This window comes from Ornithodoros turicata, chromosome 1 (genome assembly GCF_037126465.1).
Source record: "Ornithodoros turicata isolate Travis chromosome 1, ASM3712646v1, whole genome shotgun sequence".
In the NCBI taxonomy this organism is placed as follows: domain Eukaryota; kingdom Metazoa; phylum Arthropoda; class Arachnida; order Ixodida; family Argasidae; genus Ornithodoros; species Ornithodoros turicata.
This window is the reverse complement of record NC_088201.1, coordinates 68,490,030-68,518,026: the sequence shown is the minus strand read 5'-3', so window position 1 is coordinate 68,518,026 and position 27,997 is coordinate 68,490,030. Positions and strand designations below refer to the sequence as shown.

General features: G+C 47.2%; 1 protein-coding gene and 1 long non-coding RNA gene across 2 annotated transcripts in view; one reads left to right on the top strand and one right to left on the bottom strand.

Moving 5' to 3' along the window:
* Positions 1–27,997, bottom strand: part of LOC135400249 (uncharacterized) — a 199,934-nt gene that overhangs the window by 108,509 nt on the left and 63,428 nt on the right. The gene's annotated exons all lie outside the window — the stretch shown is intronic.
* On the top strand, positions 2–27,090 carry LOC135400224 (endochitinase-like). The gene is made up of 5 exons (XM_064631998.1): positions 2–348; positions 16,883–17,129; positions 20,770–20,996; positions 25,342–25,502; positions 26,591–27,090. The coding sequence occupies exons 1-5, from the start codon at positions 112–114 to the stop codon at positions 26,904–26,906; spliced, it is 1,188 nt and encodes a 395-aa protein (XP_064488068.1). The 5' UTR covers positions 2–111; the 3' UTR covers positions 26,907–27,090.

Sequence of the window (27,997 nt, the reverse complement as noted above, 5' to 3'; positions counted from 1 at the left end):
TACGACCAACCGGAAAGGAATAAGAACTTTAGACGACGACGAAGAACATGTGAAGAGGCACGGGATCAGGAAAACATTGCATAGCAAACAGAACAACGACCATAGGAGAAGATGACTCTGGAAGGGAACAAGCGTCCTCATTTCATCCACGACGACCCATTCGTAAAAAACACATGCGTGTACTCCATCAGCTCTTGCATGATCCTGATACTGGTGTTCTTCATCGTGCTGCCTGGAGCTCTGATGCCGTATCTGAACCGGATCCGCTTCATCCGACAGGTGCCTAAGCTGGAGGACAATTCCACCGAAGAACCACTGTCCGCCGGTCGCCCACTCATTATGTGTCAGGTAAGGAGAGTCCATAAAGTCCTTATGGGTCGTGATTAGAAACCAATACATGTCCACAAAGATGGGTTAAGCCAATAGACAGAAGACTTGTTCGTTTAGCAATTTGTCCAACAGACAATTTCAAGAATTCCCAGAGCTCCTTGCGCACCCGTTGCATCCCTGGCGCTTATTGTCACTGGGAAGAGAGCCCTTGAGGTTATGTCCTCGCTCCCCTTGACACTTTTTGGACTTTTTCGTCGAAAGAGGAGAAGTAGAAACAGTCTATCTCCTCATTTCTGAGAAGTAAGTTTCAATACTCAACAATATTAATGAAATATCGTCTTCAGCTCGAGTTCAACCGGATTTGGTCCGTGCCACACGGTGGGCGTCCTAGCCACAGAGACACACAAGCCAACAGTAATCAGGAGAATTGTGACATTCTCACAGCCCTTTTGCCTCTTATCTTAGCTGCCTTACGTTCAATCCGAAAGTCCCTGAAGTACAAGTGTTACTCACGCTGGAGCCCCTTCTGAATAGTTACCAATAGTGCCCCTCGGATGACACCGATGGCCACTAGCTAATTCAGGACTTTCATTTTCCAGTGGAACTGTAATTGGCTTCAGAACAAGTTAAACGGCTTTCGAACTTTCGTCTATCGTCACCAGTTTCCCCTCATCCCTCTTTGCGAAGCCCGAGTGCCGACTTCTTCCAGACTTTCAAATTAAGTATGTTATATACCTTTCTGAAAGACGCACAGGGCTTAGTCGGGCGACTCTGTGTGAGAAAAGACATTCCAAGTATTCTCCTTAGGGGGTCATCGGATGATGATTTTGAATATGTCGTGTGCAACGTGCGTCTGCGCTCTAGACGCATGACTGTTAATTGCTAGTGTATACATAGCTCCCTCGGTACACATCGAAGACCGCCTGTTCACAGATCTTTTTCGGTTTCTCCATAATCATTTCGTCATGTGTGGTGATTTCAACGCCCATGGTACTGCATGGGGAAGCTCGCATGATGATGTACGAGGCCGGTTGTTACACCAATGCTTGGACGATTTTGACGCCATCGTTTTAAATGACGGCTCTCCAACTTTTTTTTCGCGGGCCCTTGTACTCCAGCTGCATTCATGTCACCTTTTGTCCTACTTCGTTGGCCCGGGAAGTTCACTGGGTAGCTGATATGGACACCATGGGGAACCACATGCCGCTGCTTGTCTGCCACACTGGGCTGCGAGACCCCCATAAGACCAAGCAAGTTACTAACTGGAAGGTTTTTAACACGACAGCTGAAGATTTATTTCGCTCTGCGACAAGTCTGGACGATATTAACCGTGCTCTGGCGTCCAGCCTGTCTACAGCAACCAAGCAGGTTCCCATCCCAGCAACGTATTCAAATGTTGATGCCGAGTTTGAACGCCTAAGAAGAATACGACGCCGAGCGGAACGCCGGTTCCGTCGTTCTGGAAGCCATCAGGACTACCAGGAAGTATGTAAGCTCCGTAGTGTCATCGGAAAACACCTCCAGCGCCTGGGTCACAAAAGCTGGAAGTCATTCTGTTCCACGCTTTCCCCTTATGTACATACCGGCAGAATATGACAGATTGTTAAGACTCTTAGTTGCCCTGTTGAGCAAGAGACTCCCTTCAGAGCTCTCGCGCTTCATTTGAAGATCTCAGAAATTGCAGCTTGTGAAGAGTTCTGCTGTCTGCTCACACGGCCATCTTGTGCCACTTCGACTGGCGCCCACAAGCAATCAGTTGTTGATGCTCTTAGTGGTATTTATTTCGGCTGCATGGCTTGTGGCCCTGTAATGGACATTGAGCTTACCATCAACGAGTTGCAGTAAGGAATCTCCCACTCTAGGAAAGGATCCTTTTCTGGGCCGACGGGATTACGTATGAGGCCATAGCCTCGTTAGGGGCTGCGTCACTTGAAAAACTGCTCTCTTAATGACTCCTGGAAACTGGTGTCGTGCCCGACGTATGGAAAGCGGCTCGTGTTATCCCAGTTTTGAAGCCAGGGAAGTCGCCAAGAGAGCTGGCTTCATTTCGTCCCATTAGCCTCACCAGCTGCGTGGACAAAGTAATGGAAAGGCGAATATTGAACCACCTTGACTGGTTTCTGGAGTCCCGGACGCTCCTACATCCGGCGCAGGCAGGTTTCAGGAGAGCTCTTCGTGCAATAGACTGTGTCTTGAATGTGGTAACCCACGCGGAACACGCTAGATCGGAAGGTCTACTAACCGTGGCGGCTTTCCTTGATATTAAGCGAGCCTATGACACTACAAGCCGCGGTCATGTACTCCATGGATTTTTCTCTCTGAGCGTTACTGGGCGAGCTCCTCCGGTGGATAGCCAACTAACTACGTGGTAGAACTGTTTTTGTGATGACTTCGGATGGTGAAACGTTTCATCAGAGCACAACAGCAGGTGTCCCACAGGGTGGGGTCCTCAGCCCACTCCTCTTCAACGTCGTTATGCCCTTCTATTCCCTTAATGTTTATAGTCAACAGACAAAAGTCAACAGAATCCACAGACTTTCTAGAGACTAGCTGTTGATCTTGTGTTGACACTGCTAGTTTACTTCCTGTTGACTTATGGCCCATTACTTTCTGTAGACATTTGTCTGCAGAATGTCTGTGTATTTTTCTGTTGACTTTCCCCACAACTGTTGTGTGCACCATCCCACGTATGATGTGAAGAGTTTTTGTGGACTTTCTGTGACTTGAGCTAAGTTGAATGGGGGGTTCCCGAAATCTACCATTAAGGATAAACCGCTTAAGAATAACATAACATAACATTTTTTATTCAAGTTGTATGTACAGTTTTATATCGTGGGTGACCTAAGCCTCTAAGGCTTGTGGGTCACACCAGTCAGACAGCAGCTAAACTCACACACAGTGTACACTTGTACAAACTTTTGTACACTTGTTGTACACTTTTGTACACTTGTTTGTACACTTGTACAAACATTACAAGAAAGAAAATCTAAAGGTAGTCACATCACTTAGTGACTGAAATTATAAAGATGTAAACAGAAAACGCTTTATCTGTTTAAAAGCCTTACGTCTGGATGATGCTACCAAAAATTGGTTAGGTATGGCATTAAATGTATTGGGAATATAAAACCTCCTGTGACCTCTCCCATAATTGGTTCGAACACGGGGCTCTTGATATATAGGCAATAAACTTCTTTGAGACCTTTTCCGAACAATTACTTTTGTACTATAGTAATGCCGGGTTATTACAGAATACCGAAAGAGATTACGAAGCGAAAGAATAGTGAAATTGGCGTTTACACCAGACGTACTGTAGGCGATGTTTTGAGAGATGCCTTTAAGAATCTTGTCGATATTTGCTATCCACGTTCTAGGCGCACTTCCATACAGTGTAATGCCATACCTCAAAACACTTTCACCTAATGCCATGTACACCATTTTCCTAATATATGGGGAGGAACAACTTCTCATTCTAAACAAATACAATGACACAAGCCGAAGCTTTTTACACATGTAAAGGACATGTGTAGACTAGTTATGATGTTGGTCAAAAAACATACCCAGGTACTTCATACTTGGCGAAAACTGTAACGGTTTACAAGCGCATTGGTTGCAACTCTCATCATGCATAAATATTGGAAATACATCTCTCTTCTTATGCGGGCTTCCAAAGCACACTAGATTGGTCTTGCTTTCGTTTACGAAAATTTTGTTGCCTTTATACCATTTCATAATCTTAATAATATCTGATTGAAGATCACGCGCGGCCTCCTCAACCGTCTCGCTTACGATTATAAGGGTCGTATCATCTGCGTACTGGAAGATCTTGCTATGCAAACCGATCCCACTAATATCATTCACATATACATTAAAAAGCAACGGTCCAAGTATTGAACCCTGCAGAACACCAGTGTTAACCCGAGTCAATGTACTTTGAAAGCCACACACAGACACCAGCTGTTGCCTATCTGATAAATAATTTGAAAAAAATGAGAGAAAAGGTCCTCTAAAGCCTAGTTTTTCCAATTTGTATAACAGTATTGAATGATTTAACTGTATCAAACGCCTTCATCAAATCTAAACATAACGCAGTGGCAATCTTGCCATCATCAAGAGCAGCTGAAACTAAGTCATTAAAGTCCTCTAGTGCGTTTATGGTGCTTATACCTTCCATAAAACCATACTGTGTCGGTGCAAAGAAACTGTGTGTCACAAGGAACTGCATTGCAATCCGTGCAACATATTTTTCTATAATCTTTGCAAGTACAGGCAGTATCGATATAGCCCTGTAATTGGTACAAACATTCTTTTTTCCCTTTTTGTAGAGCGGTCTAACTATTGCAGTTTTTAATTCTTTTGGCATTATCCCGCTGCCAAGACAACCATTACAAATTGCAAGTATGACAGATTTCAAAATATCAATGTGACACACAATGTCTCTGGGTCTGACACCGTCGAAACCTGCTGACGTATAGCAATCTGTTTTTTTAACAATGTCGTAGAGATCAATTTCGCTCATCTCTGGTAAATACGCAGATTCACAGCTATATTTACCAAAGTAGTCAAATTTCCCAGTATCACATGCAACTAGGTTGCTGCCTGTGGCACCGAATGCAACGTTGAACTCTTCAGCAAGATTGGAATTAACGGTTTTACCAAAGTTCGCTTCTATTGTCCTGTCTATACCTTGTGGTGGTGATCGCATTAAAAGTTGATTGATGAGGTTCCAACTCTCCTTCTTATTAGCCTTTGCTCTATCAAACCGCTCTAGAAAATATTTCCTTTTGGCCTGTCTAATCATAGTAGTTACCTTCCTTCTCATGATTTTATACTCTTCCTTCAAATTCGTATTATTTTTATATTTTCTGCATTTTTGCCATAGGGCATCTTTTTGTTTCAAATGCCATATGATTGTAGAATTGACCCATGGAGTATTCGCCTTCTTCCTTCTAACTGTAACGCGTTTTTTTGACTGTGTATATATTTCGTTCATGTGGTACACAAACGACTGATATAGCGTAACGTGGTCTCTACCATCAAGTAAGCTCTTCCAGTCAAAAGCTTTAATCAACCAATTTACCTTTTTATTATCAAGCGTGGTTTTGACATCCTCTCGTGGGCTTCCACTTACATTATCATTCAGTACCACTAGAGATACAAAATAGTGATCTGCGACTTTCTGTTGGATCACAGCTCCTTTGCATTGGTAGCTACTCATTCTAGCGTTTATATGGTCAATACACGATTGCGTTAATCTACCAGATAAAAATTCCTCTCGAGTGAAGTCTTTAAAGGGACTATGAAATTTCCCGAACCCCCATACTTTTTTTCGATGGAAACTGTTCTTCCCGCAGAGAAACTAATATGCCACAAATTTTTCCGGACGAAATCGCTCCACTCTGCGAGGAGCGCGCGCTGGAAATGTCTCTTCCGCGTTCCTCCTCTCCCGCGCATATTTCCCTGCCGATGGTGTAACTGTACGGACCGCTCTTCGGTTCCCCGTTACGTCACCGGTGTTGCACAATGGCAAGTAATGCCGCAAGCTCGCGCTGTGGCTGCCGCCACTGCCGAAATCTGCCGATCGCGCGAAAGCTGCTGTCATCGAGATTTCCACTCCCGATGAACGCATACGCGGGATCCTACGGCGCATGCTCCTGGCGGAATTCCTCGGCTCGGCAACACGTCACGATGACGTGTTGCTGAGCAGGCCGTGGTCGCGTCAAGTTACCCGTTGTGTCTCCGCTCGGCAGCTCGTCACGGCGTGGCGCCAGCTCGTCCCTTCGCCGCTCCGTTTAAATTCGCTCCCGAGAAATCCGCTCGCGCGACGAAAGTAAAATTTCGGTTCTAGACTCAGAAAAATGTCTTCTTTCGAACGAAACGAAGAAAAAAATCGTTTCATAGTCCCTTTAATGACTTGCTCCAAACCATATGTAGATAACATTGTGGAGTAATCCGCAACGCCGTCCTTATTTGGACATAACAAATCTAGGTTGACATCTCCTACCATAATGACATTGTCCTCGCTATTAAAATTACGGAGGTAATTACCCATTTCAACTAAAAACAGGGGAATGCTTGTGTTGAGGAGCCTATATACCACTACAACGTATACCGTAATGGACTGTTTTGAACAACGAAAAACCATTACTTCAGCGCTGGTAAACATACAAGGGACCTCCTCTGTTAGCCAGTCCAAATGTACAAAGCACATAAGTCCTCCGCCCTTTCTGTTTGCTCTAGACATTGTCAACCTTTGAAACATAGGAATATTATACGCATCACATACATTGGTAGGGGTATTAGCTTCTGTTAAACATAGCACATCCATGTTAGCCATATCCCCTAAGCATACGAATAAGGTGTCCCAATGCTTCGGTACACTACGTATATTCACATGCAGCAGTTTTAAAACCAAGTCACAAGACACTAAGCTTTTCTTCCAGGTGTCAACTGTGAGGAAACGGGTATCTTCTGGAGCGCCCATTGTGAATTTACTCATTTACAGTCAACTTATCCAGATCAGATTCACTATCTACTTTTAGGGCCCTTTCATTTTCTTTCTTACGGACATATGTCACACCATTACGGTGCCACACGTACTTGTAGTTCAAAGCCTTTGCCTTGATTCTGGTCAAATTGAACAATTTCCTGTTGGCTTCAGTCATGTTTTCCTGAACATATATCCGCTCATTATCCGTTTCTACTTCTCTCAGTCTACGTTTCATCTTTAGCCATTCTTCAGCATCCTTTCTGTTAATAAACCATACAATCACAGGCGCTGTGAACCCTACTCTTGAGGGCACTCGATGTATGGCTTCTATGCTATCGGCCGTCAGACGTTTAACATTAATCTTCTGAGCTATCTCGTTAACCTTTTCCATGATATTTTCATTTTCAGTTTGTAATACCCCATGTAACTCAATGTTGTTACATCTTGTGTACTGTTCCAGGCGATTGAGTTCAGATCTTAATTTCTGAACACCCTCCGCTGTGTTTTTCTCCTCAATATGCGATACTCTTGATTTTAAGCTTTTCATTTCTTTCTCATATAATAAGACATCTCAATAAGACATGCAAGAATAAACCGCTTAAAAAATACACGGTTAAAAATATATCTCCTAAAGTAAACCGCTTTCTATCCACGCTTAGAGATCACCGTTTAATAATCCACCATATGTGAAATACGGGTTGAAGCCTCCCGGTCAACTTCAACCCTACCGTGGGTGCCCTAATAGCCAAAAGCTGTTCCCTATTGTCAAACAAGAATGGCTCGGACACAAGAGATGTGACTTACATCGTTTAATCCTCGCCTCCAAAGCACAAAACTCTCTACCACGACCATCACAGCCCGATTGTCCCAGTCCCGTTGTTTTCCCCCGCGTCCCTTCTCCTCCTGGGGTCCTCCCTTGACCTTGGGGACTTGCGGTCGCCCAAGGCCAATACGGAGTGCTAGCCTCCTACGAGGGTGCCATGGAGGACCCCACACCTCCCCCCACCTAAGGCCCAGTCTTGGGGTCCAGGAACTCGAGGAGATCTTCTTCCAGGGACGCAGGGCTCGGCGACGAGTCGACCGCCATACGGTCTTGGCCCGTGGTCACAGGCACAACTGGGGGATCAACCGGCTGTGGCGCTAGGATGGGCGCTGTCCCTCTGGGGTCCGTCCCGGCGACGAGGTCCGGGCGGAAGGCCCGGAGGATTTCGACGGCGGCTGCGACGGCCAGGTTTGCGGTGACCGCAGCAGGTGCCACAGGCCCCTCAGGTGCGGGTGCTGCCGGCGTGGCGTCCGGGGTACCCTGCGTGGCTCCAGCGAGGGCAGCGACGGCGCTAGCGTGGCGGGGACCTCTGACGTGTGTAGGCCGGTCGATGACCAGGCCCCCGCACGTGGTGCACAGACGCGCAGCCTCCTCGTTGCTGTAGACCGCGGCCGGCTCGCTGGGGTAGCGGTCTTGAAGAGTCATCCCCCGGAAGGTGGCAGCCACGCCGTCCGGATCTGCACCTCTTAGTGGCCTGGGCTGGTGGCGCCACCGCGTGTGGGAGTCCAGAGGTGGGGAGTAATGCATTACAAAGTAATGCATTACCGGTAATGCATTACTTTTGAGTAATGAGTAATGGTAATGAATTACGCTTTGCCAGCAAGTAATGAGTAATGGTAATGCATTACATTTCGACTGAGTAATGCAGGGTGGCATTACTCATTACTTTTGTCGAATGTTCATTGCGCCACGTGAAGATTGGGGACATCCAGGTTTTCTTCAACCCGCCTTTAACAATGAGCACAGGGGAACAAGGAAAGAGAAAAGCGCAGCCCGGGGAATTCTGCAAGAGTTCAACAGTCAGCGGTGTGTGCTACAAGTGTATACATGATGATATCACCGATTTTCGCTTGTGCGCATTTGGAGTAAGGAAAATCAATGAAATAGAAACATAGCCTCTGTGAGGGTAATACGTAACAATTGCTGTAGGGATTCACTGTTTTGGTATGGTACCGTGTTAGCTTCTCTTGTGCTGTCAGAGATAGTTTTTCTGCCAGGACAGAACTGTAGGCTGTAATGCTAGAAAAGGCATCATCTGCAATAAATCTTATCTATAGCTTTTGCCTATCAGACTCGCTTGCGGGGATTTAGTGGCACCGATTTGGGGATACTCGGGTGGCTATTGCCTATAGCAAAAAAAAAGCAAGGAAAAACCTTATGCATAGCACCTTTGAGGCTTATGCCCTAAAACGTAAATGTAATGCCAGAGTAATGCCATTACTTCGTTAAAGTAATTGCATTACTAATGCATTACTAATATCCAAAAAGTAATGAGTAATGTAATGCATTAGTTTTTTATACAAGTAATGAGTAATGTAATGCATTAGTTTTTTATACAAGTAATGAGTAATGGTAATGCATTACAAAATAAAAGTAATTTCCCCACCTCTGTGTGGGACACGAAGCTGGCCGTCGTGTCCCCAACCTGCGCCGTCCAAGTTGCTGCCGACCGGCGTTGAGGAGGAGCGGGCTGGACTGGTCGCGCCAGCACCCGTCGGTCCCATGCGCTGCCCCGTCTACTCCCGGAACGGGAGCGGGAGGCACCATCCTTTGGTCGTGCTATGCTGCCAAGAAACCTGCAAGCAGTTGTGCGGAAGCACGGCATGGTTAACGAACGCGCAAATTGTATGCATGCGACCGCAGTCCCGCTTCTCGTGCTCCGCCGCGGGTGGAACAAACGTCCTAGCACGCCGCCTCGGGTGTGAACCCCCCGAGTTTTGTTTCGGCTCTCTGGACACATCGCCGCCCTCAGAGTCAGCCCCCTGATCGCGTTCATGGTAGCGCTTTAAATCACCAACATGAACGGGACCAGCCTCCTCCCCCGTTTCCACACGGCGGATTCGATATGTCAGGCGGGATACCCGGGATAGTACCCGAAATGGCCCCTCCCAACGTTGAGCCAACGATGCAGCAAAACCCATCAAAGCATTGCTCAGTGGATGCGTTCGCCTTAGGACCAAATCCCCGACTTCGTACGACAGGGCACGATGCCCCTTATCGTACTGAAGCGCCTGATCAGTGCGAGCGATGTCTAGGCTCTCTCTTGCGCAAGTCACCGCGTCCGAGAGCCGACTACGCAACTCGCTCGCGTACTTCGACAGGCTACGAGCAATCAGCGTGGTCTGTCTCAGCACGTTCTCCATCGGAAAACTAATCTCTTTCCCGAAGTTCAGGTACGCAGGAGAAAACCCTGTCGACCTATTCACCGTCGTCCTGGTCGCAAAGCCCAACTCAGGTAGACGCTCATCCCAATCCTTATGCTTGTCGGTTAACGCCACCAACATGCTCTTAAGGTTGCGGTTCACCCTTTCCGTGATATTCGCCTGGGGATGATATGGAGTCGTTCTCTTGTGCCGGATCCCTAGGGCCGCACAGGAGTCGACGAACACCCTCGCGAGGTACGAGACATACACCCCAAGCTTTCACCTGTCGCCGACGACGGATCAGGGCTAACCCCAACTCCCGCCCCCGGCTCTACTCGTTTCCCTGCGCTAAGCGAGAACTCCGCTGGCGGTGGGGACAGTTGCGCTTGTAATGACCCAACTCATTACACCCATAGCACCTGGGCTGCGCGCGCCCGTGGTCCGCCGGTGGCAATCTGTAACTGGGGACTTCCCTAACCGGCTGTGTCTGCCGACTCTGTGCCCTCCGGGCAGGAAGACAATTCCTCTCCCCACGCGGACCGTCGTGAGAGGTTTCACAAAATCCCGCACGACGCCTCTGCTCGAAGGAAAAGGGATCCAGCGCCCGAGGCCCCCCCCCCCCCCCCAAAACGAAATCGTTCGCTCTCCCTCCCGTACGCCCGGCATCCGCCAACATGGATGCCACCTCCCTTCCCCTCGGAGCAGAATCCCGTACTCCACCCCACGCACATCCCGGTTCAACCGACTCTTCGGGTCGCGGCGGTGGACGGTACTGCAACTCAGACAAAAGATCTGCCTGAATTACACGAGCCTCTCGTGCAAGCACATCGAGAGAGTCGAACGTCCTTCCCCGGAGATAAGGGCGGAAACTAGGGTGGCTCTGCCGTATGACACGAGAGACCTTTTCCTGCTCACTAGCCCCGGGGTCGGCCCTACTATAGAGCTCCTGAATCGCCCTCACGAACTCTATTAGGCTTTCATCGGCATGCTGGGTACGACGAACTAATTCCTCGCGCATCCGCATCGCGTAATCGGGGGGCAAAAACTCCTCGAATCGCTGCCTGAAGTCTGCCATCGAACTGAACGGCTTCTGCAGCCTTCTCCAGCGCGCGGCATCCCCCACCAGTGCTACCGGCACTACCTGCCTTAACACTGTATCATCAGGCGCTTTGGACGCTGTCTGATAGGTCTCCAGTTCCAACAGGAAGTCTGTGACCGACTTCCCGTCAGAATAGCCCGAGTATGTAGGGACAGCCATACTCGGATGGAGCCTCGGGGGAAAAGAGGAATGCGAGCTCGTTTGCACCACATTCATCTGTTGTGTCAGCGCGGCAACAAGGTTTGTCACCTGCAGCAAGACGTTAGGGGTATCTGCCGCCATCGTCTGGGGAGGAAGAGGCTGCGAATTTTCAACAGCTTCTGCGCTAGTTCCGGCGATGGCGCCGTCCCCGCTTTGTTCTCCCGCGACCTCGGGGTCAACCCGATGTATTAAAAAATACACGGTTAAAAATATATCTCCTAAAGTAAACCGCTTTCTATCCACGCTTAGAGATCACCGTTTAATAATCCACCATATGTGAAATACGGGTTGAAGCCTCCCGGTCAACTTCAACCCTACCGTGGGTGCCCTAATAGCCAAAAGCTGTTCCCTATTGTCAAACAAGAATGACTCGGACACAAGAGATGTGACTTACATCGTTTAATCCTCGCCTCCAAAGCACACAACTCTCTACCACGACCGTCACAGCCCGATTGTCCCAGTCCCGTTGTTTTCCCCCGCGTCCCTTCTCCTCCTGGGGTCCTCCCTTGACCTTGGGGACTTGCGGGGACCATTAAAAATAAACTGTTTCAAAATCCCCTCACCATCTAGCACTGAGGCGGATTGATTGCAATTTGCGCCGGGTTAGATCAGGTTATGTTAGGTTAGTTTAGTTTGTTTTCGATTAGTTGGTGATAGTTTAGGCTAGTATGATCATGTGAGGTTAGTTTAAGCCCCTTGCTTGCTGTTCACTTTGATTTGGGCCATACGACATGACTCTAGCACTGTAGCGTGGATTTGGGGGGATTCTGAAACGATTTATTTTTAATGATATATTCTTAACCGTGGATTCCTTAGCGTGTAGTGAAGTATTTCGCACGTACACATGCTTGATGCCACACAGTGTCGCGTCGCACAATTGACAGTCAATGACCGGCTGCAGTTTGAGTTCTTCTGGCGACCCACGATGAAATGCTGGACTTCAAAATTCATTGCATTTCGGCGAAAGCGACGTCTCTGAAGCGCTGGAGAGAAATGTGTCTGAAATAGAGCGTTTAATCGCAAATTAGTAATGTTCAAACGCAAGTGAGCAAAACTGAGTAAAATGGTCATAGCAACAACAAAGTTGGTTCACCCAGCTTACTGTTCAACAAAGTAAGGCCTGCAAAAAGGAGAATGAAATTAGCAGAATCAACACCAGCCACGAACTGATACTTGTACACTTACCTGACGGGACGCAAGACTGCAGCCGCTGCTCGAAAAAAGAACAAATACTACAGCACAACAGGCATTGTGTGAATACAAGTGAAGCTTATTCACACGCTTCGATCACACAGCTTACCTCTTACGACGCAAAGTCACATACTCCTTTGTTCTTTCATGGCCTGCAAAAAACGGCAATGAAATTAGCAGAAGCAACACCGGCCACGAACTGATACTTGTACACTTACCTGACTGGACGCAAGACTGCAGCCGCTGCTGGAAACAAACAAAAACCTACAGCACAATAGTCACAGTACGAATACAAGTGAAGCTTGATCACACACTTCTATCACACAGCTTACCCCATACGACGGAAATTCGTATCCATGGACGAGCGAACGCTGAGATAGTTGAAACATGTTGCAACCGTTCCAACGACATTCCGATGATGCTAATGGCGATGTCAGCCCCCCACAGCACAGCTCTCGCAAAATCTGTATCAAAATGCGTGTTACTGCGCACGGAGCAATCCGTGCCTCTCTATTGGTCGGACGCCACAAGCGTGTCCGGATTGGTTGACGGAATTTGAAAACCGCACTTCGCGCTTCCTCGCCTGCGTGCTGCGTACTCCCTCGGCGGTTTCATTTGAAATTTGAACGGTGGACGCCGGGTCGGCGGTGTCTTTCGTTGGGAGGCAAGTGCGTTCGCCGACTTATCCGTGTATTATGGTGTCTTTGATCGTGCTGTACTGTTTCTCGACACAAGCATCAGTCTACGAACAGCCAATCGGATTTCAAACTGAAGTGTTGTCGTGAATTCTGGCTCGATGAACATGTTCGAGAGCGTCAGATCTGCATAGCGGTGACAAGAAAATAGGATTCATGAAGCAGCAGCATTTTATGTTTGACGTGTAGCAGGCAGGGACATGATGATCAAGAGATTGTGCGCAACTATGTGACAGTTGTTCGTTGCTGGGAATACGCTGTGTCGATATGCAACTTTGAACTTTGTTCCAGTCTGCTAGAAAGCGCTACGCAATGGACTCTGTACGCTCAGTGCACGTATATGCGTCAACCTGCCCATTGTGTCAGTATAATGGCTCAAATAAATTTCTGTTCATTACGACACTTTATTGGAAATATATTGTATACTGAACTGAAGTATAATAATACGAGCAACCGCCTTGTCAAAGTCATCGAAAATGTATTTAGAGTTTTAATATGTAGCTAAAAGGTGACAATATGGCATTCAAGCTACTACATTTAGTCACAAGTTCAAATTCAAATACCGCTTTGTTTAGAGAGACGACAACACGGATCTCTCTACCTCCCAGGAGGGGTGTACACACCACATGTTTTTTTACTACACACCCTGAAATTGCTAATATTTACCCATACGGGTTTTCTCCCAATGAATACACCCACAAATATTCCTCTATAAACATATACCCCCTCCCCCACAATGGGATGCTCGGTACCCCATAGAGGTCGACTTCTGGGGACATTACTGGCCGATAATCAATAATTAATAATACAGAATTCATCTATGAAAAACAAAAGACGGTTGAAATAAGTACTTGCTACATAGGTGCACAGAAAGTCCACAAACTGTCAACAACTACATCTATATACGTTGTCCACAGTAGGTACACATAAGGTAGTTCAAGAGATTGTCAACAGCTATTCCTGTTGACTTGGTCAACAAGAAGTCAAAGTCAACACACTGTCAAGACAGGAAACTAGAAGTCCACAAGAGGTCTGCAGAAAGGACATATCCATTTTCATAAGGATGGCTGCTCTACCATCTCTCTTGCCAAGGGGGCGTCAACATCACCTTGTATGCTGATGATATATGCATATGGACATCCGGCAAGCAGTGGCCAGCGCTACAGCGGCGCTTGCAGTGTTCCCTTGATGTTGTTGCCGCTTTCCTGGAAAATAGAGGCATGGACCTCCCTCATGAGGAGACTTGTTTTGTTTTTCTTTTGTTTTTTGCCGTTCACTCGCCGGCATTTGAAGAACATTCAGTTTCATATAAGTGGGCATGTCGTGCGGCGTGTTACGCACCATAAGTTTCTTGGTGTGGTTCTTGACCGCTCTCTGTCCTGGAGAGCGGAGGTTCGTTGTCTGAGAGGTAGAGCTGAGTCTCGGCTGAATGTCCTGTGATACCTCTGTGGTACCCGCTGGGGACTTTCTACAGGGGCGTTGCTTGGTCTACACCGGTCCCTCGTACGACAGATGTTGATGTATCATCTTCCAGTGGTGCATAACCTTTGTCCCTCGTCCGAACAAGTGTTGGAAACGGTCCTTTCAAAAAGCATGAAAAAGTGCCTTGGTGTCCACAAATCAAGAGCCCCTGTCATGGTTGAAGCCAAGGAGCCTTCGCTGGTCTTCATGCGGACGGCACAATCTCTTGGGTACTACACGAGGCTCTCCACTCGCCATTACCGTCACGCATTAGTGCGCGACATTCTTGGGCAACCAGCATCCTGCTACTGCCAAGCTGTTTTAGCTCACCGCAGCCTCATTCACAATCATAAAAAACTAACTCTACCCGCAGTCCCACCATGGGCCCTTCAGGCACCACCTGTGCATGTCAATGTCTCCGGCTTGGCTTCCAAAGAATCAGCTACAACAATTCTTCTTCGCCAACTCAGTCTGAGCATGCTTCATCGTGATGAAGGCAGAATTAAAATCTTTACTGACAGCTCATCGACACAGACCGGCTCTGCCTGTGCATTCGCACTTCCTGAGCTGTTGAAAGAGGCGCAAGGCTGTCGCACCAGAGGTCAGCTGCTGCGGCCGAGCCGCATTCCATTCTTATGGCGCTTTCCTTCATTGTGTCCCGCCAACCCCCGATTCACTGGACCATATACAATGACTCCAAAACCGCCCTCCAAGCTCTGCACTGCACCATCGGCTCGTGCTCCCTCGTTACACTGGTGTGTGACGTTCTCAGGGAGTATTCGTGTGCTGTCACACAGGGACATCACATCACCTTGCACTGAATCCCAGGTCACTGGCGACCCTGGGAATGAAGCTCCCGACCTACTTGCGAGACGGGCTCATGTGGCACGTGGTGTACCGACGCACCCTACGTATTTTACCCAAGCGGACGCAAAGCAAGCAATGGGTACCCTTATGAGACGCCTGTGCAGTGAACACTGGCGAAGAAGTGTTCCTTCTACGTCGTTCCTGCGCAAGTTAGACCCAGATCTCCGTTTTCATATGCCGTCAGCGCTTCCACGACCCATCACGTAGTTCATCTACAGGATCCGTCTCAACGTACCATACAGTGGCCGACTTTTGTTTACGCTCGGCAAGGTTTCGTCCACCAACTGCGGTCTATGTGACGTAGTCGAAGACGTGGATCATATACTACAAGAGTGCCCGAGGTACAGTGCACACCGTTGTACCCTTGTGTCATCGCTGGCCCGCCTGGATAATCGGCCATACTCCACCGAAAAGGCTCTTGGGTGCTGGCCCGGAAATCAGCTCATACCTACCATACGCGCCCTTGTGCAATTCCTCGTCTCGACGGATCTCTTTGACACTCTGTGACGCTCCTTGTTTTTTGTGCATTGAGATTTCGCACGTGAACTCTCCTACACTGTTGCTTTTGGTGCCAAGTTTTGTGATGATGTTTTCATCTATTCCGTTTCAAAGTGTATAGGTGTATAGGTATAGGTTTGCGTAGTTTCCCTTTCTTCCTTTTTGAATAACGCGTCCTGGAGTAGCCAGTCCCGAGTGGCTCGGTACTAACATCTCCATTTTTTTTTTACAATAAATCAAGTTACCGTAGTTGAAAGCGGCGTGGTGCTCTCTGAGATTCCCTCAAGTCGTCTATTACGAAGCAGTGTGATAAAGTCCATGTCAGCGAATTGGGTGGCTCAGAGTGAACTAGACACACCTTTAACAGCATGCTGCACTCCAATATGCCATGTGTCGAAACCGAGTAACATAAAAGTGTTTTATCCGAAGGTTGCAGTGCGATTTGGGTAGTGAATGTGGCCTTAAAAAGAAAAATAGCCTAAGAAGTACGCTCCTTGAGAGAGCAGTTGACTCGTTTGCATCCCAGCCAATGCTTTCTCGACGGCTGCGATGTATGACTTCGGTATCGGTCATGTAATAAAAATAAGTCCGAGTGCACCGAAGACAATGGTGCGTCAGCGTCCGAACGAGCACATGACTCCACCTGTCATGTCCAGAGGCTTCCCATAACTGCCCCCGATACAGTGACTGTACCCCACGCCATGTCCTAACTCCACTCCCATCCGTAACACCTATCCTTGCACCGCACATATTGCTTGCGTTCACTCGAAGTGCTAATGCTCAAAGAAAGTGAGAGCAGGAGAATCTTCTGGCGGCATCGTTGTACGTCCCTTCTGTATACGAACACATTCATGACTGTTTCTGCAGGTGAATCCATTAAGCTTTACTCGAAAGGACCCATGGCGTTACTCGGCTCAAGAAATTCCTGTGCAGCTGTGCAGTCATCTTGTTCTCCCTGTGGTTGGTCTGGGGGACTTTTTCAGCGACCTTCAGAACTACGACAGCCTAAGCCTTCCTCCAAAGCCGTTTCACCTCGATGATTTCCTGCGCCTGCGCAAGACAACACCCAGACTGAGGCTCATCATGTCCGTAGGCACCTTTCACAATGCGTCAGGTACACTGCACTGTAGTAAAGATATCCAGAGTGCTTAAGAACACTCCTGGTGCTACGAGTGTCGTCTCGCTGAATGCTGCACGATTCGGTTCTTGCCCCTGGTAGTAGATGTCGCTTAAGAATTCAGGGGCACTGCCATAGCGCAGATGTCTTCCTCCAGCACATAGTTCTAAACAAAACAGGACACCCGCGGCGAAAAAACAAAAAATAGAAGCTTCAAATGTTCAATAAAGACTCGTGGGACTCGAAATGGCTACTCTGATAACCTTACAGAGGAAATTCAGCAAATGTATATTGCAACAACTCAGACCAAGCATCAATACTTACGCTCTAGCTATGTATACCTCTACTTCTACAGCTGGTGCGTGGTTACTACAGCAAGCGATGGAGGGACACAAAAATTAGAGAGGTCGGTCCCTTCGGAGTGAGACCTGCTCCACCTAAATAAAAATCACTCGCGCACACACATTTGTCAACTATCAATAGGGTCATACAGGTCTAACTAAGTGACTCTAAACGTGCCTTATACCGGGTGTTTCAGTTAAATCCCCGGGCAAGAAAAATTCGCGAACCGGTGCACCAATCGAATAACTTTCTTTTTTACAAGTATCTGTCCAATACCGCCTACAAGATGCGCACCGCGTGAATGAGCGGGAGGCGCTCATTATTTAAATAAAAATACAAATGAGTTTCGCGAAAAAAGCTAACTTCTAAAGCAGGGCGTCGTCGGCATTAAAATGGGTACTACCCCTTCTGGGACCTTCAGTAGATACCTTTTAGAGAAAAATCTGCAACCGAAGCGGGTCATTTGTTGCAGTAATTAATTGGTTTCGGTTTACATATTTATGCCGCGGCTGGTCGCGGTGAAGCGCAAAAGGACGCTCTTTCACTCCCATGTCCACCAATGAATTACGTCCTTTTGCGCTTCGCCGCGACCAGCCGCGACAAAAATACGTAAACCGAAACCTATTAATTACTGCAATAAATGACCCGCTTCGGTGGCAAATTTTTCTCTAAAAGGTATCCACTGAAGGTCCCAAAAGGGGTAGTACCCATTTTAATGCCGACGGCGCCCTGCTTTAGAAATTAGCTTTTTTTCACGAAACTCATTTGAATTTTTATTTAAATAATGAGCGCCTCCCGCTCGTTCACGCGGTGCGCATCTTGTAGGCGGTATTGGACAGATACTTGTAAAAAAGAAAGTTATTCGATTGGTGCACCGGTTCGCGAATTATTTAGCCCGGGGATTTAACTGAAACACCCGGTATATATGTGTGTGTATATATATACCGGGTGTTTCAGTTAACTCCGCGGGCTAAATAATTCGGGAACAGGTGCACCAATCGACGAACTTTCTTTTTTACAATTACAATTCTTTTTACAAGTATCTGTCCGATACCACCTACAAGCTGCGCACCGTGTGAATGAGTGGGAGACGCTCATTATTTAAATAAAAATTCAAATGATTTTCGTGAAAAAACATAACTTCTAAAGCAGGGCGCTATCGGCCTTAAAATGGGTGCTACCCCTTTTGGGACCTTCAGTGGACATCTTTTAGAGAAAAATATGCCACCGAAGCGAGTCATTTGTTGCAGTAATGAATTGGTTTCGGTTTACATATTTTTGTCGCGGCTGGTCGCAGTGAAGCGCAAAAGGACGCTCTTCCATTCCTTTAGCCAGCAATGAATTATGTCCTTACACCAATGAATTACGTCCTTTTGCGCTTCACCGCGACCAGCCCCGACAAAATATGTAAACCGAAACCAATTAATTTCAGTAACAAATGATCCGCTTCGGTGGCAGATTTTTCTCTAAAAGGTGTCCACTGAAGGTCCCAAAAGGGGTAGTACCCATTTTAATGTCGACAGCGCCCTGCTTTAGACGTTATGTTTTTTACGAAACTCATTTGAATTTTTATTTAAACAATGAGCGCCTGCCACTCATTCACACGGTGCGCAGCTTGTAGGGGGTATCGCACAGATACTTGTAAAAAAGAAAGTTCGTCGATTGGTGCACACGTTCGCGAATTACTTAACCCGGGGATTTAACTGAAACACCCGGTATGTATATATATATATATATATATATATATATAGTGTGTGTGTATTTGTGTGTGTATTTGTGTGTTTAGTGCGTTTTCTTTCGTTATAGGTTTTTATACAAAAGCTGTGAGAGCGGGCGCTGATGTCATTTGGGCAGGCGGGTTATGCGGCCAGGCGGACATCCTGTACACTCTTAAAAGTGAACTTCACCACATAGCACGCTCCTAGCCAACCATCATCCCAAATGACAACGTTCTCGCCCCGGATTTGTTGAAAACGGGAGGAGGAGCCTATTTTGTGCCCATTATACACGGCACAAAATAGGCTCCTCCTCCCGTTTTCAACAAATCTAGGGCGAGAACGTTGTCATTCGGGATGATGGTTGGCTAGGAGCGTGCTATGTGGTAAAGTTCATTTTTAAGAGTGTAGGACAGCGTACGCAACTACTGGACGACTAATTAGATAAAATGCATTAATTCGTTTCTTAATTAGATGTTTTCTGGGAAATGTTAGACAGCAGAATTGGAGCTAGTCATTATTCAAATCCATCGTCCTTATTACGTACCCTGAGAAGCGAACGTACTTTGAGATAGTGGTTGTCACATTTCGCTATGCAAATGAGCCAAAACCAGAACTATACACGCTTCTCGAGCGCAGAAACAACACGACCTTCGGCCTCGGTCGGAGGCCAGTTCATCCGGCCAACGGATTAGCGCCTACTCCAATCACCTCCATGGCTCCAAAGCACTTGACCCTCTCAAGTGGAATGCATGTCGCTCTTTCTGCGCTCGAGTAGTGCGTAGTTTTGGTTTCGGCTCATTTGCATAGCAAAATTTAGCAATAATATATCTCAACGTACGTTCGCTTCTCAGGGTGTTCAACAAGGATGATGGATTCGAATAATGACTGGCACTAATTCTGCGGTCTCGCATTTCCCAGAAAACATCTAATTAATAGGTTAATTTTAGCTAAGTCGTCGTAGCAGTAGTTACAAACGCTTTCCGACAGGGCGTCCGCCGGGCCACACAACCCGCATCCACAAATGAGATGCATCTTTGCTACCCTCATAGCTTATTTATGAACAATCTGTAACGAATAAAAAAATACTATGTGAGCCGTACCAGCGGTAGCGTCAGTCGAGGGTCGGTCTGTTAAGAACGCAATAAACGCTACTCTGAGCTTCCAATCCGGTGGGCGTCTCGCGCATTTGCAGAGACAATTAGGAATATAGAGACTCTATATCGAAGTTTTGACAAAGTGTAACAGAAAACATGCTACATGACCGAGCAAGAAAGGGGTACACTTCTTGCACTTCTATAAACTGTGTACTCATACAGACATCAGCTAATACAAACATAAACTCTTTCAGTTTCTCATAGTACCGTGCAACGCAATTTGCAGTGAAAGTTTACTTCCTCGCCAGTAAAGTCGCAATGGCGACAAGGTGGCAGCAGTAGTAAAAAGAACTGGCGTCATGTCCCCATTATCCACGAAGTGCCATACCACTAAAAGGTCAATCTACCATAATAGACCCAGTCTGACATTTTAAGGAAGTGCCATGGTTGTTCCTTGCTCAGCCGAGCCTTCCCCTCTTCCAGCATTCTTCTACTCTGTAGCATTGTCACGTGATCGGATCGGCGTTTTTGCGAGAAACCTTCTTCGCTGGCTGCTTCTGAACAACCTCGACGGCATTGTGCTCAACGGCATGTTTCCAGCACCGTTCAAGATGAGGAATGGTATGATCCGGCTGCTCAAACGCATCAGTACGCTATTCAGGCATCGAGAGCTTGTGCTTGTCCTTCCACCTGAGACGGAACTAATCAAGGTATCGCTAAACTGCACAAGTTCAGTTAGCACTGCAGTACTTCTTTCATTCAAGAGTGTCGAAAAATAGATTGTTATCTTCCTGCTGCTGTTTTACGAGCCAGCAAATCTGCCTTAAAGGAGCAGTGAGGTGACATTTAACGTGGCTCGAAACCCTGTTTCATTCGTCATGCTGTCCATCAGGAGCCACCATGCAAAATATTTTCGCTCTGAGGTGTATTATAACTGCGCAACCAATTTTACAAAAACAGTCGGAGAAAGCACTCGTGTGACGTTGAAAAGTCTCCGTACTTTTCCTCTTTGTTTCGTTCTTCTCAGCTTAGGAGCCGTTCTACGTCACGAGTCACGTGCCCAGGGACCACGTTAGGTCACGATGTTTTCTCGTTCTCCTATGGTCATCTGCGCTTGTCGTACCTTCACAGGAGTTCATTTTATTCGTTGCAGAACACGCCTCAGCGAAAAATAAATTAAAAAAATGAGGAGTCACCTCAATGCTCCTTTACAAAAGTGCCACTCCAGACTCGGAAAACAGCGTTCATTTTATTCAGTCCATGAAAAGAAGGTGCCTCAAGGATTCTATACGCGAAATTTCAGTCCTCTTTACGAACGCTGTGCATTTCTGTCAATTTTTGAAGATCTGCTGAGCCTCCACAAGTTTCGATGACGTAATCATAAGCCCACAAATTACAATGATGTCATGTTCTGGAGAGGGCACTCGTCTCCTAGCAACGACGCTGGCGTTCGGGGAGGGTCACGTGGTGGAGAAGTCACGTGACGCTGATCGTAAGAGGGGGAAATGGGAGAGATGTCTTCTCCCTCCTTTTGTTTTCTCGAAGGTCAGAGCCTCCCGTTTTCAACAAATCAGGGCAGATAACGATATCATTCGAGATAATGGTTGGCTAGGAGCGTGCTATGCGGTGAAGTTCATTTTTAAGAGTGTAGAGCCAAAATATTTTGCAGGAATGTAAAGTGAGACAAGAAGATTTCAGTAACATAACTTTGGTAGGATTCTGAAGACACGAGATGTAGTCCGTAGTGGCACTTTAAAAGAGCGGTGAAAGACGATGCCATAAATTTTTCGTTTTTGGCTGCGACGGGTTGCGCGAGGAACAACAAGCGTTCTTGCACAAAAACAATGGTTGTGGCTGACCTGTAGCGTGTGTCCGCTTGACAATTTGATCTGGACGCGCTGTAAGAACCCGTCAACTTCTTCAGAGAGCAAGTAGAAGACGAGTGAGGACGACGTTACTCCGTGGCGTGGGGGGACCGATCAGGGAGGGTAGTTTGGTCAGTGAAGATATAACTTGATGCGTGGAGAAAAATAGTCGGAACGCGTCGATTGGACAGCGGGCAGCACCGTGCGCAGCGCTGTCCAATAGGCGCGTTCCGATTACTTATCTCAACGCATCAAGTTATCTGAACGAACTTAGCCTCCCAGGCGCCTCGTTCACAGCTGTGTTCTACGCTGCTGCTACGTCACGGCCGCAGATCGAGACGCGCAAGGTTGATTTTTTGGGTAGTTCTTTTAATCTGAACTTTGCACAATGATAAGACAACGTTCAGTGAAAATATTTTGCACGGTTACTCCTGACAGAAGACTCGATTAATAGGCTACAACAGTTTGTCCTGTACATTAGAGAGGGCAAACTTTGGAGAAACCACATGACCATGTGTCTGTCCACTCACAAGACAGCGATAAGGGGGTGTTCACAGTCCGGCATGGTACTCAGCTTTGGTTCGCAGAAGAAACCACAGGCGGATAACCTTGAGCTACTACTTCTTATTTGAGAGAGCGACGAATAAGGTCACTCCACTAACAATAGGTGAGAAAGAGAAACTAGGAAGCTGTGCAGACAGTTGACCTAGTTGCACAGCGTATTAAAGGGAGACTTCCGAACAAAATGGATTTCAAGCTCGCGATATTCCCATCATTTACACGAACTGAACACAGTTGTGAAATATCTCACTTGCAAAGGAAGGTGGAATCATAAAAACGACTTTCGAAATTTGAAAAACTCTGGCTCCCACCGAACGTCGATGGAAGTACTTCTTCTTCCTTTCTCTGCCCGGCCAACGTCACCGTGCATTAGTCATACCATTCCTGCGCTGTTTTCTGACTCTCAGGGAAGCAGGTGACCGTTGTTTCTTTCCATTTGTGTCTGAGTGATCTGATCCCCAATCTTCGTCCATTGTTTTGTTCCGAGTATGTAACGCAGCGGCTACGACCGGCATGGTATACTACTTGTCCGCTCCATGCAGGGTAGCGCAATGCGTTGGCCTTCGGAAAGGAAAGTTTTGGAGACTCCTCTGCACATTCCTGTTTCGGTTTGATTGTTCGCTTATTTGAGGCATAATTCGTCACACGAGAAAGAAACGAAGTTGATGGCAGGTATACTGTGGATGTTATGAACCAACTACGATGTGCAGCAATTTTTTCACCGATCGTTCCGAAGTATCACTTTAAGCAGGGTTTCGAGCAATCTTAAATGTCCTTTCACTGCTCCTTCAATAGTTGCGATTCAGCGAACAATGTGAAGCTGATGAATGAACAGTGTGTTGTCGATGCACTAGAGAATGAGTTATGAAGCCCAAATTTCATTAAAAGGAACCATTTGTACAATGCCTCGATGTATCATTTCGATGTTGTAGGTGGCCACATCGTGCGGAACACGTGTTAGGCTTCCTGAGACTTTACTTCTCCTTAGCTTCTGTTGGTATTTTCATCTGTTGCTCATGAGATAAATTATTTCTTTTCTTGATACATTGTTAACGTGTCCTAGAATGTCATAAAATGGTTCATCTTGGGGGTAGCGAGCAAGGCAACCGCCTTAGGCCTCCCGCCTTTGCAGGCCATAGTTATAGATATCCCACGCTCATACATGAATATCCACCATGGTGGAAAGTATGGTGCAAAATGCTTCCGGCTTCTAGTTGAAAGATATACTACGGTTTTCTCTGAAGAATGTAAAAAATGTTACAAAATTTGGGACCCAGTCACATCACCCTGCTTAATGATGTAAGATGTTGTACATTTAATATGGCGCATAGTTCTGGGTTCCAAAATTGATTAACATTCGGCTTAATATTGGGCATAAATGAAGAAAAAATACCATTCCGAGGCACAGGGGTGACACAAGGTTCAGATTTTGTAAAGTGGCAAAATCGCCATCTTGTCCTGACCCCACGTCACTGGAAACGTCATCTTGAAGTCATGTGTCCTTGTTTATGTTCCGCTTAGGCGCTGGCCGACATTTCTTTGTCAGCATAAAATCCTGTGTAAGTGCTTGTGTAAGTTACACGACGCTCCTTACTCGACGTAGCAATTCATTCCTGCAAGTTCTCAGTGCCGGCTGAGTGAGCTCACGCTGGCTGAGTGAGCCTTAGCACCGGCCTCGCTAATAATGGTTGTGAATGGCGTGCAGGACTATAGGGTTTATTCACATGACGTCATCCGCAGGAGAGCGCAGATTTGCCGCCATTATGTATGTCCTCAGGTTATGACTGTCCAGGCCTTCACCCACATCGCTTTGACCGTACATTTGGTGTTTCAAAGTTATTGTACTGTGTGAAGATTATTTGTACCATAGTCCATGTTTTCATTTCATGTTAATGGTCCTCTAAATAGCGCAAAGGTAGCGAACGAAAACCGGAACCAAACTTCGAGGGGCCTACATCATGGCGGCGATTTCGCCTTTTCGAACCTAGTGTCCTCTGGAAGAGTGACGTCAGTGAATAAACTCTATAGGCCACATGCGCTAGCCGACCTGCTTAACAGCAAGAATTCTGGATAAGCGTATGGTATAGATCGAAAGACATCACAAACCGACGCACAGGAACGGCAAGTCGCGTTGTGTACACACGGTTCGGCCGCAGATCTTGAGCACAGCCATTTTTATGGTCGCGCGTATGATTACGTTTGCAATGACGTCAGTCCAAGACCTGTCCAGAATACATTCCGTTCCCCTGGCACGCTATCGTCCACGGAGCGATACGTGGTAGGGCACCCCTTTGTTTCGAGGCCATTGTTGAGATCCCAGCATGTCATGAATAGGGCTGACCGTTAGACGCGACTCGTCCTCTTGTAGCAGCTGCATTGCATCTTCTTGTTCATTTTTTATCTCCTCGACTAAACGAGTTGTGCTCCATGACTTTCGTTAAACAACGATGATTATTCTTGTACTGCAATCGGACGAGCAATACACAACTGTATGAGAGTGATACTGAAACGAGACATGTCAACAAAAGTATTCGATACGTACACTTGAGAAAAAATGCAACAAATGAAAGCCACAGTATACCTGATGGGGTAACTAGTCGGCCATTTCAACCATGTGTTTCCTCTGTAGCGACCACTTGCGGGTCAAAAATTGGGTCACTTCTTCGACTACGCCGTCATTCCTCCCATGGCCCAGTTCGATCACGTCTTTCAAAGTGGCCTGCCTAAAACCAGAATCATTGCAGCTATCGCTTTTGCAGGGGCACACTATAGTGGCGACGACAAGAAAGGGTAGGCTTTCATTTTATCTTCTATGATAACACGATGTTTACGTGATATCTGCACCTTCTTTCTCGGGTGCATGCGAGGCGTCGCTTGCCTTCAACGATACACTAGAAACAACCCCACAATAACCATGGGACGGACCGGCATAAAGAATGATACTATAAAATATCATTCGGCAACTGCTCCGAGAGTATTGAGCCAATACCCGGCAACTAGGAGTCTGCTCCTTGACTGGCTGTCATGAGCATGTTTTCAAGTGCCTCCCTCCTCAATCCCGATCTCGTGTCCGCTCTAATGGCGAATTCCACTGGTCGATCTGGAGCGAGCACGTGAATCTGCTGCAGAGCAACAAAATCTGGCACGGGGTGACCGAATCCGAATCCATTGGCGAAAAACAACCACGCTTCGGCCAAGAGTGTGGTGGAGTGGAGTGGAGAAGTCACCGTTCACGTCCGGCAACTTCAGCGAGTCGGTATCATCGCAAGATCCGGGAGTGACGACCGTGATTCGTCGGAGTTCGGCTGAATCCCAGCTTCCTCATCAGAGAAAGTGCGCTCCGTCGCGGAGCGAGATGATCTCAAGCGACCAGTGAAACATGCCTTCTCCGCCGTGGCACAAAAAAGGAAAAAAAAAAAAAAGAAGAACGCTCCAGATCGACCAGTCGAATTCGCCATAAATTGATCCGCCTCAGGGTTGGTAGCGCGCCGCTTCCGGCGACGTTCGTGTGTCCTGGGCATACTTCATAGGTACCGGTATTTGAAGGAGTCTGTCTGTGGAAGAACCCAGGAAAAGCAGCAGGCATCAGAACCGCGATACGACCCAGACTGAGCGTCGCGCTGCGGTAGCAGCACGCGAGACCCACGGCACGATGCAAGCTGGTCACGTTGAACAGTTGGAATTGGGGACATTGGGAATCGTGGCACTCGTAGCTTGAAAAATGGTGCACAGACGGAACTGAACCATCAATGTATCGGGTTCTTATAGAAGACGCGCTTGCTCGACAAATGCTGCGGCATTTATGTGCTGCTTCAATGATGCAGCGTATTATACCGCCGCGTTTTCTTTTGCCGTTTATCGATAACATAACTGCGCAGGCTGGCCGGATCTGTCCCTTACTACGAACTCTGTCAAAGGAAGGGCAACGCGTCGGAGCAGAACAAGACAACGACCGTAGCCCCGGCGAATCCTTCTTTTACCGACCCTGACACCTTGGAGACCCACATCGCCCAGCTCGTGCTGCAGGATGTAGCTGGATTTTTTGTGTGGGACGTGAGTGTGGATGACGTCATCGGCATCTGTGGTCGCAAGCACGTGCTTCTGGAAACTGTCTACAACACTTCCGTAACGGCCAATTCTCAACGCTCTCGTTCGGCAGTCCGCGCGGGAAGGTCCTCCGAGGAGAATGCATGACACACACGTTTCTCGCAAGTAAAAGGAGGGACATGTCACATGCATCGCGATGAATAAACGTCAGGCACGAATTGGCGTGTCAATTAACGTCAGTTGTCAGAACCAAAATTCAAAGAGTGTATAGAGGCCATCTAAGGCCATTGCCACCCGGTACTTCTTCAATAAAGTTCAGGGAGTACAACGAGGCGATGTCTTCTTACCACAATATATCACAATATAGGAATATCTCCGCACGCTGCCCCTTTCAAAGCGCACGTGTGAGGATGTCTCCTTTGTGCATCACACGCCAACTCCACAAGACCGCCGTTTGTAGTCTCCAAAGTAGAAGTTGTGTGCAGTCAACCACTCACTGCATACAACCCATTGCCGTTTTTGAAGGACGGTCACCGACTCTGAGCACTTTGAAGCACTTTTCCGGTTCAGTTCCAGGGCGCAGAAATAACGGTAGTATTTGATACTACAAAGTTAGAAACTCGGCTCGCAGGTGGGGCCTGACCCGAAACGCAAAGACACAGAGCGCATGGCCAAAAGGATTGTGAGCATCGTGTACCACATTAGCATATAGATGGAATTTTGAATAACATTTGCAGCATATGAGGCAGTTTTAGCCTTCAACTAAGGTGTCCATCACACCTTTCATATCTTTGTCCAAGTGCGTTATGAAAAAATAAATAATTAACGCTGAACCGTTTGGCAGAACCGGTTTGGAACAGTAAGTTTCATTAGTTCCGGCTCAGGTTCAGTTCCAAAATGGCAAAAAAATAATAATAAAGAAATAGTGGCTCCGGTTTTGTTTCGGAAAAAAAAATAGCGGTTCAGTTGTGGTTTTCGGTTCGGTTCGGTTGCGGTTCGACACCCCAACAGGGTTCTACCGAACCCTGTTCTTGGTGCCGTTTTTCTCCTTTTTTTCAAATTCTTCGAGCTCCCTTGACGTATGCCGGAAGGAGCGCGTGGACAGTTCGCTCGTAAGTTTCCCTTGGACATCATCTCCGAGACTTTCCTATATTCTACGCACACCACCATATCCGCTTCCTCGTCGTCATGCCCGTACCGTCGACTTGCCTGCGAGCAGAACCACTTACCAGATGTAA

Bases quoted from the DNA above. Each gene is read 5' to 3' on its own strand.
- LOC135400224 (XM_064631998.1), top strand. From the start codon at position 112: ATGACTCTGGAAGGGAACAAGCGTCCTCATTTCATCCACGACGACCCA. The intron at 17,130-20,769 runs GTACACTGCACT...CCCCTCTTCCAG, and splicing joins CACCTTTCACAATGCGTCAG to CATTCTTCTACTCTGTAGCA. The intron at 25,503-26,590 runs GTAGGCTTTCAT...ATAACTGCGCAG, and splicing joins AGTGGCGACGACAAGAAAGG to GCTGGCCGGATCTGTCCCTT.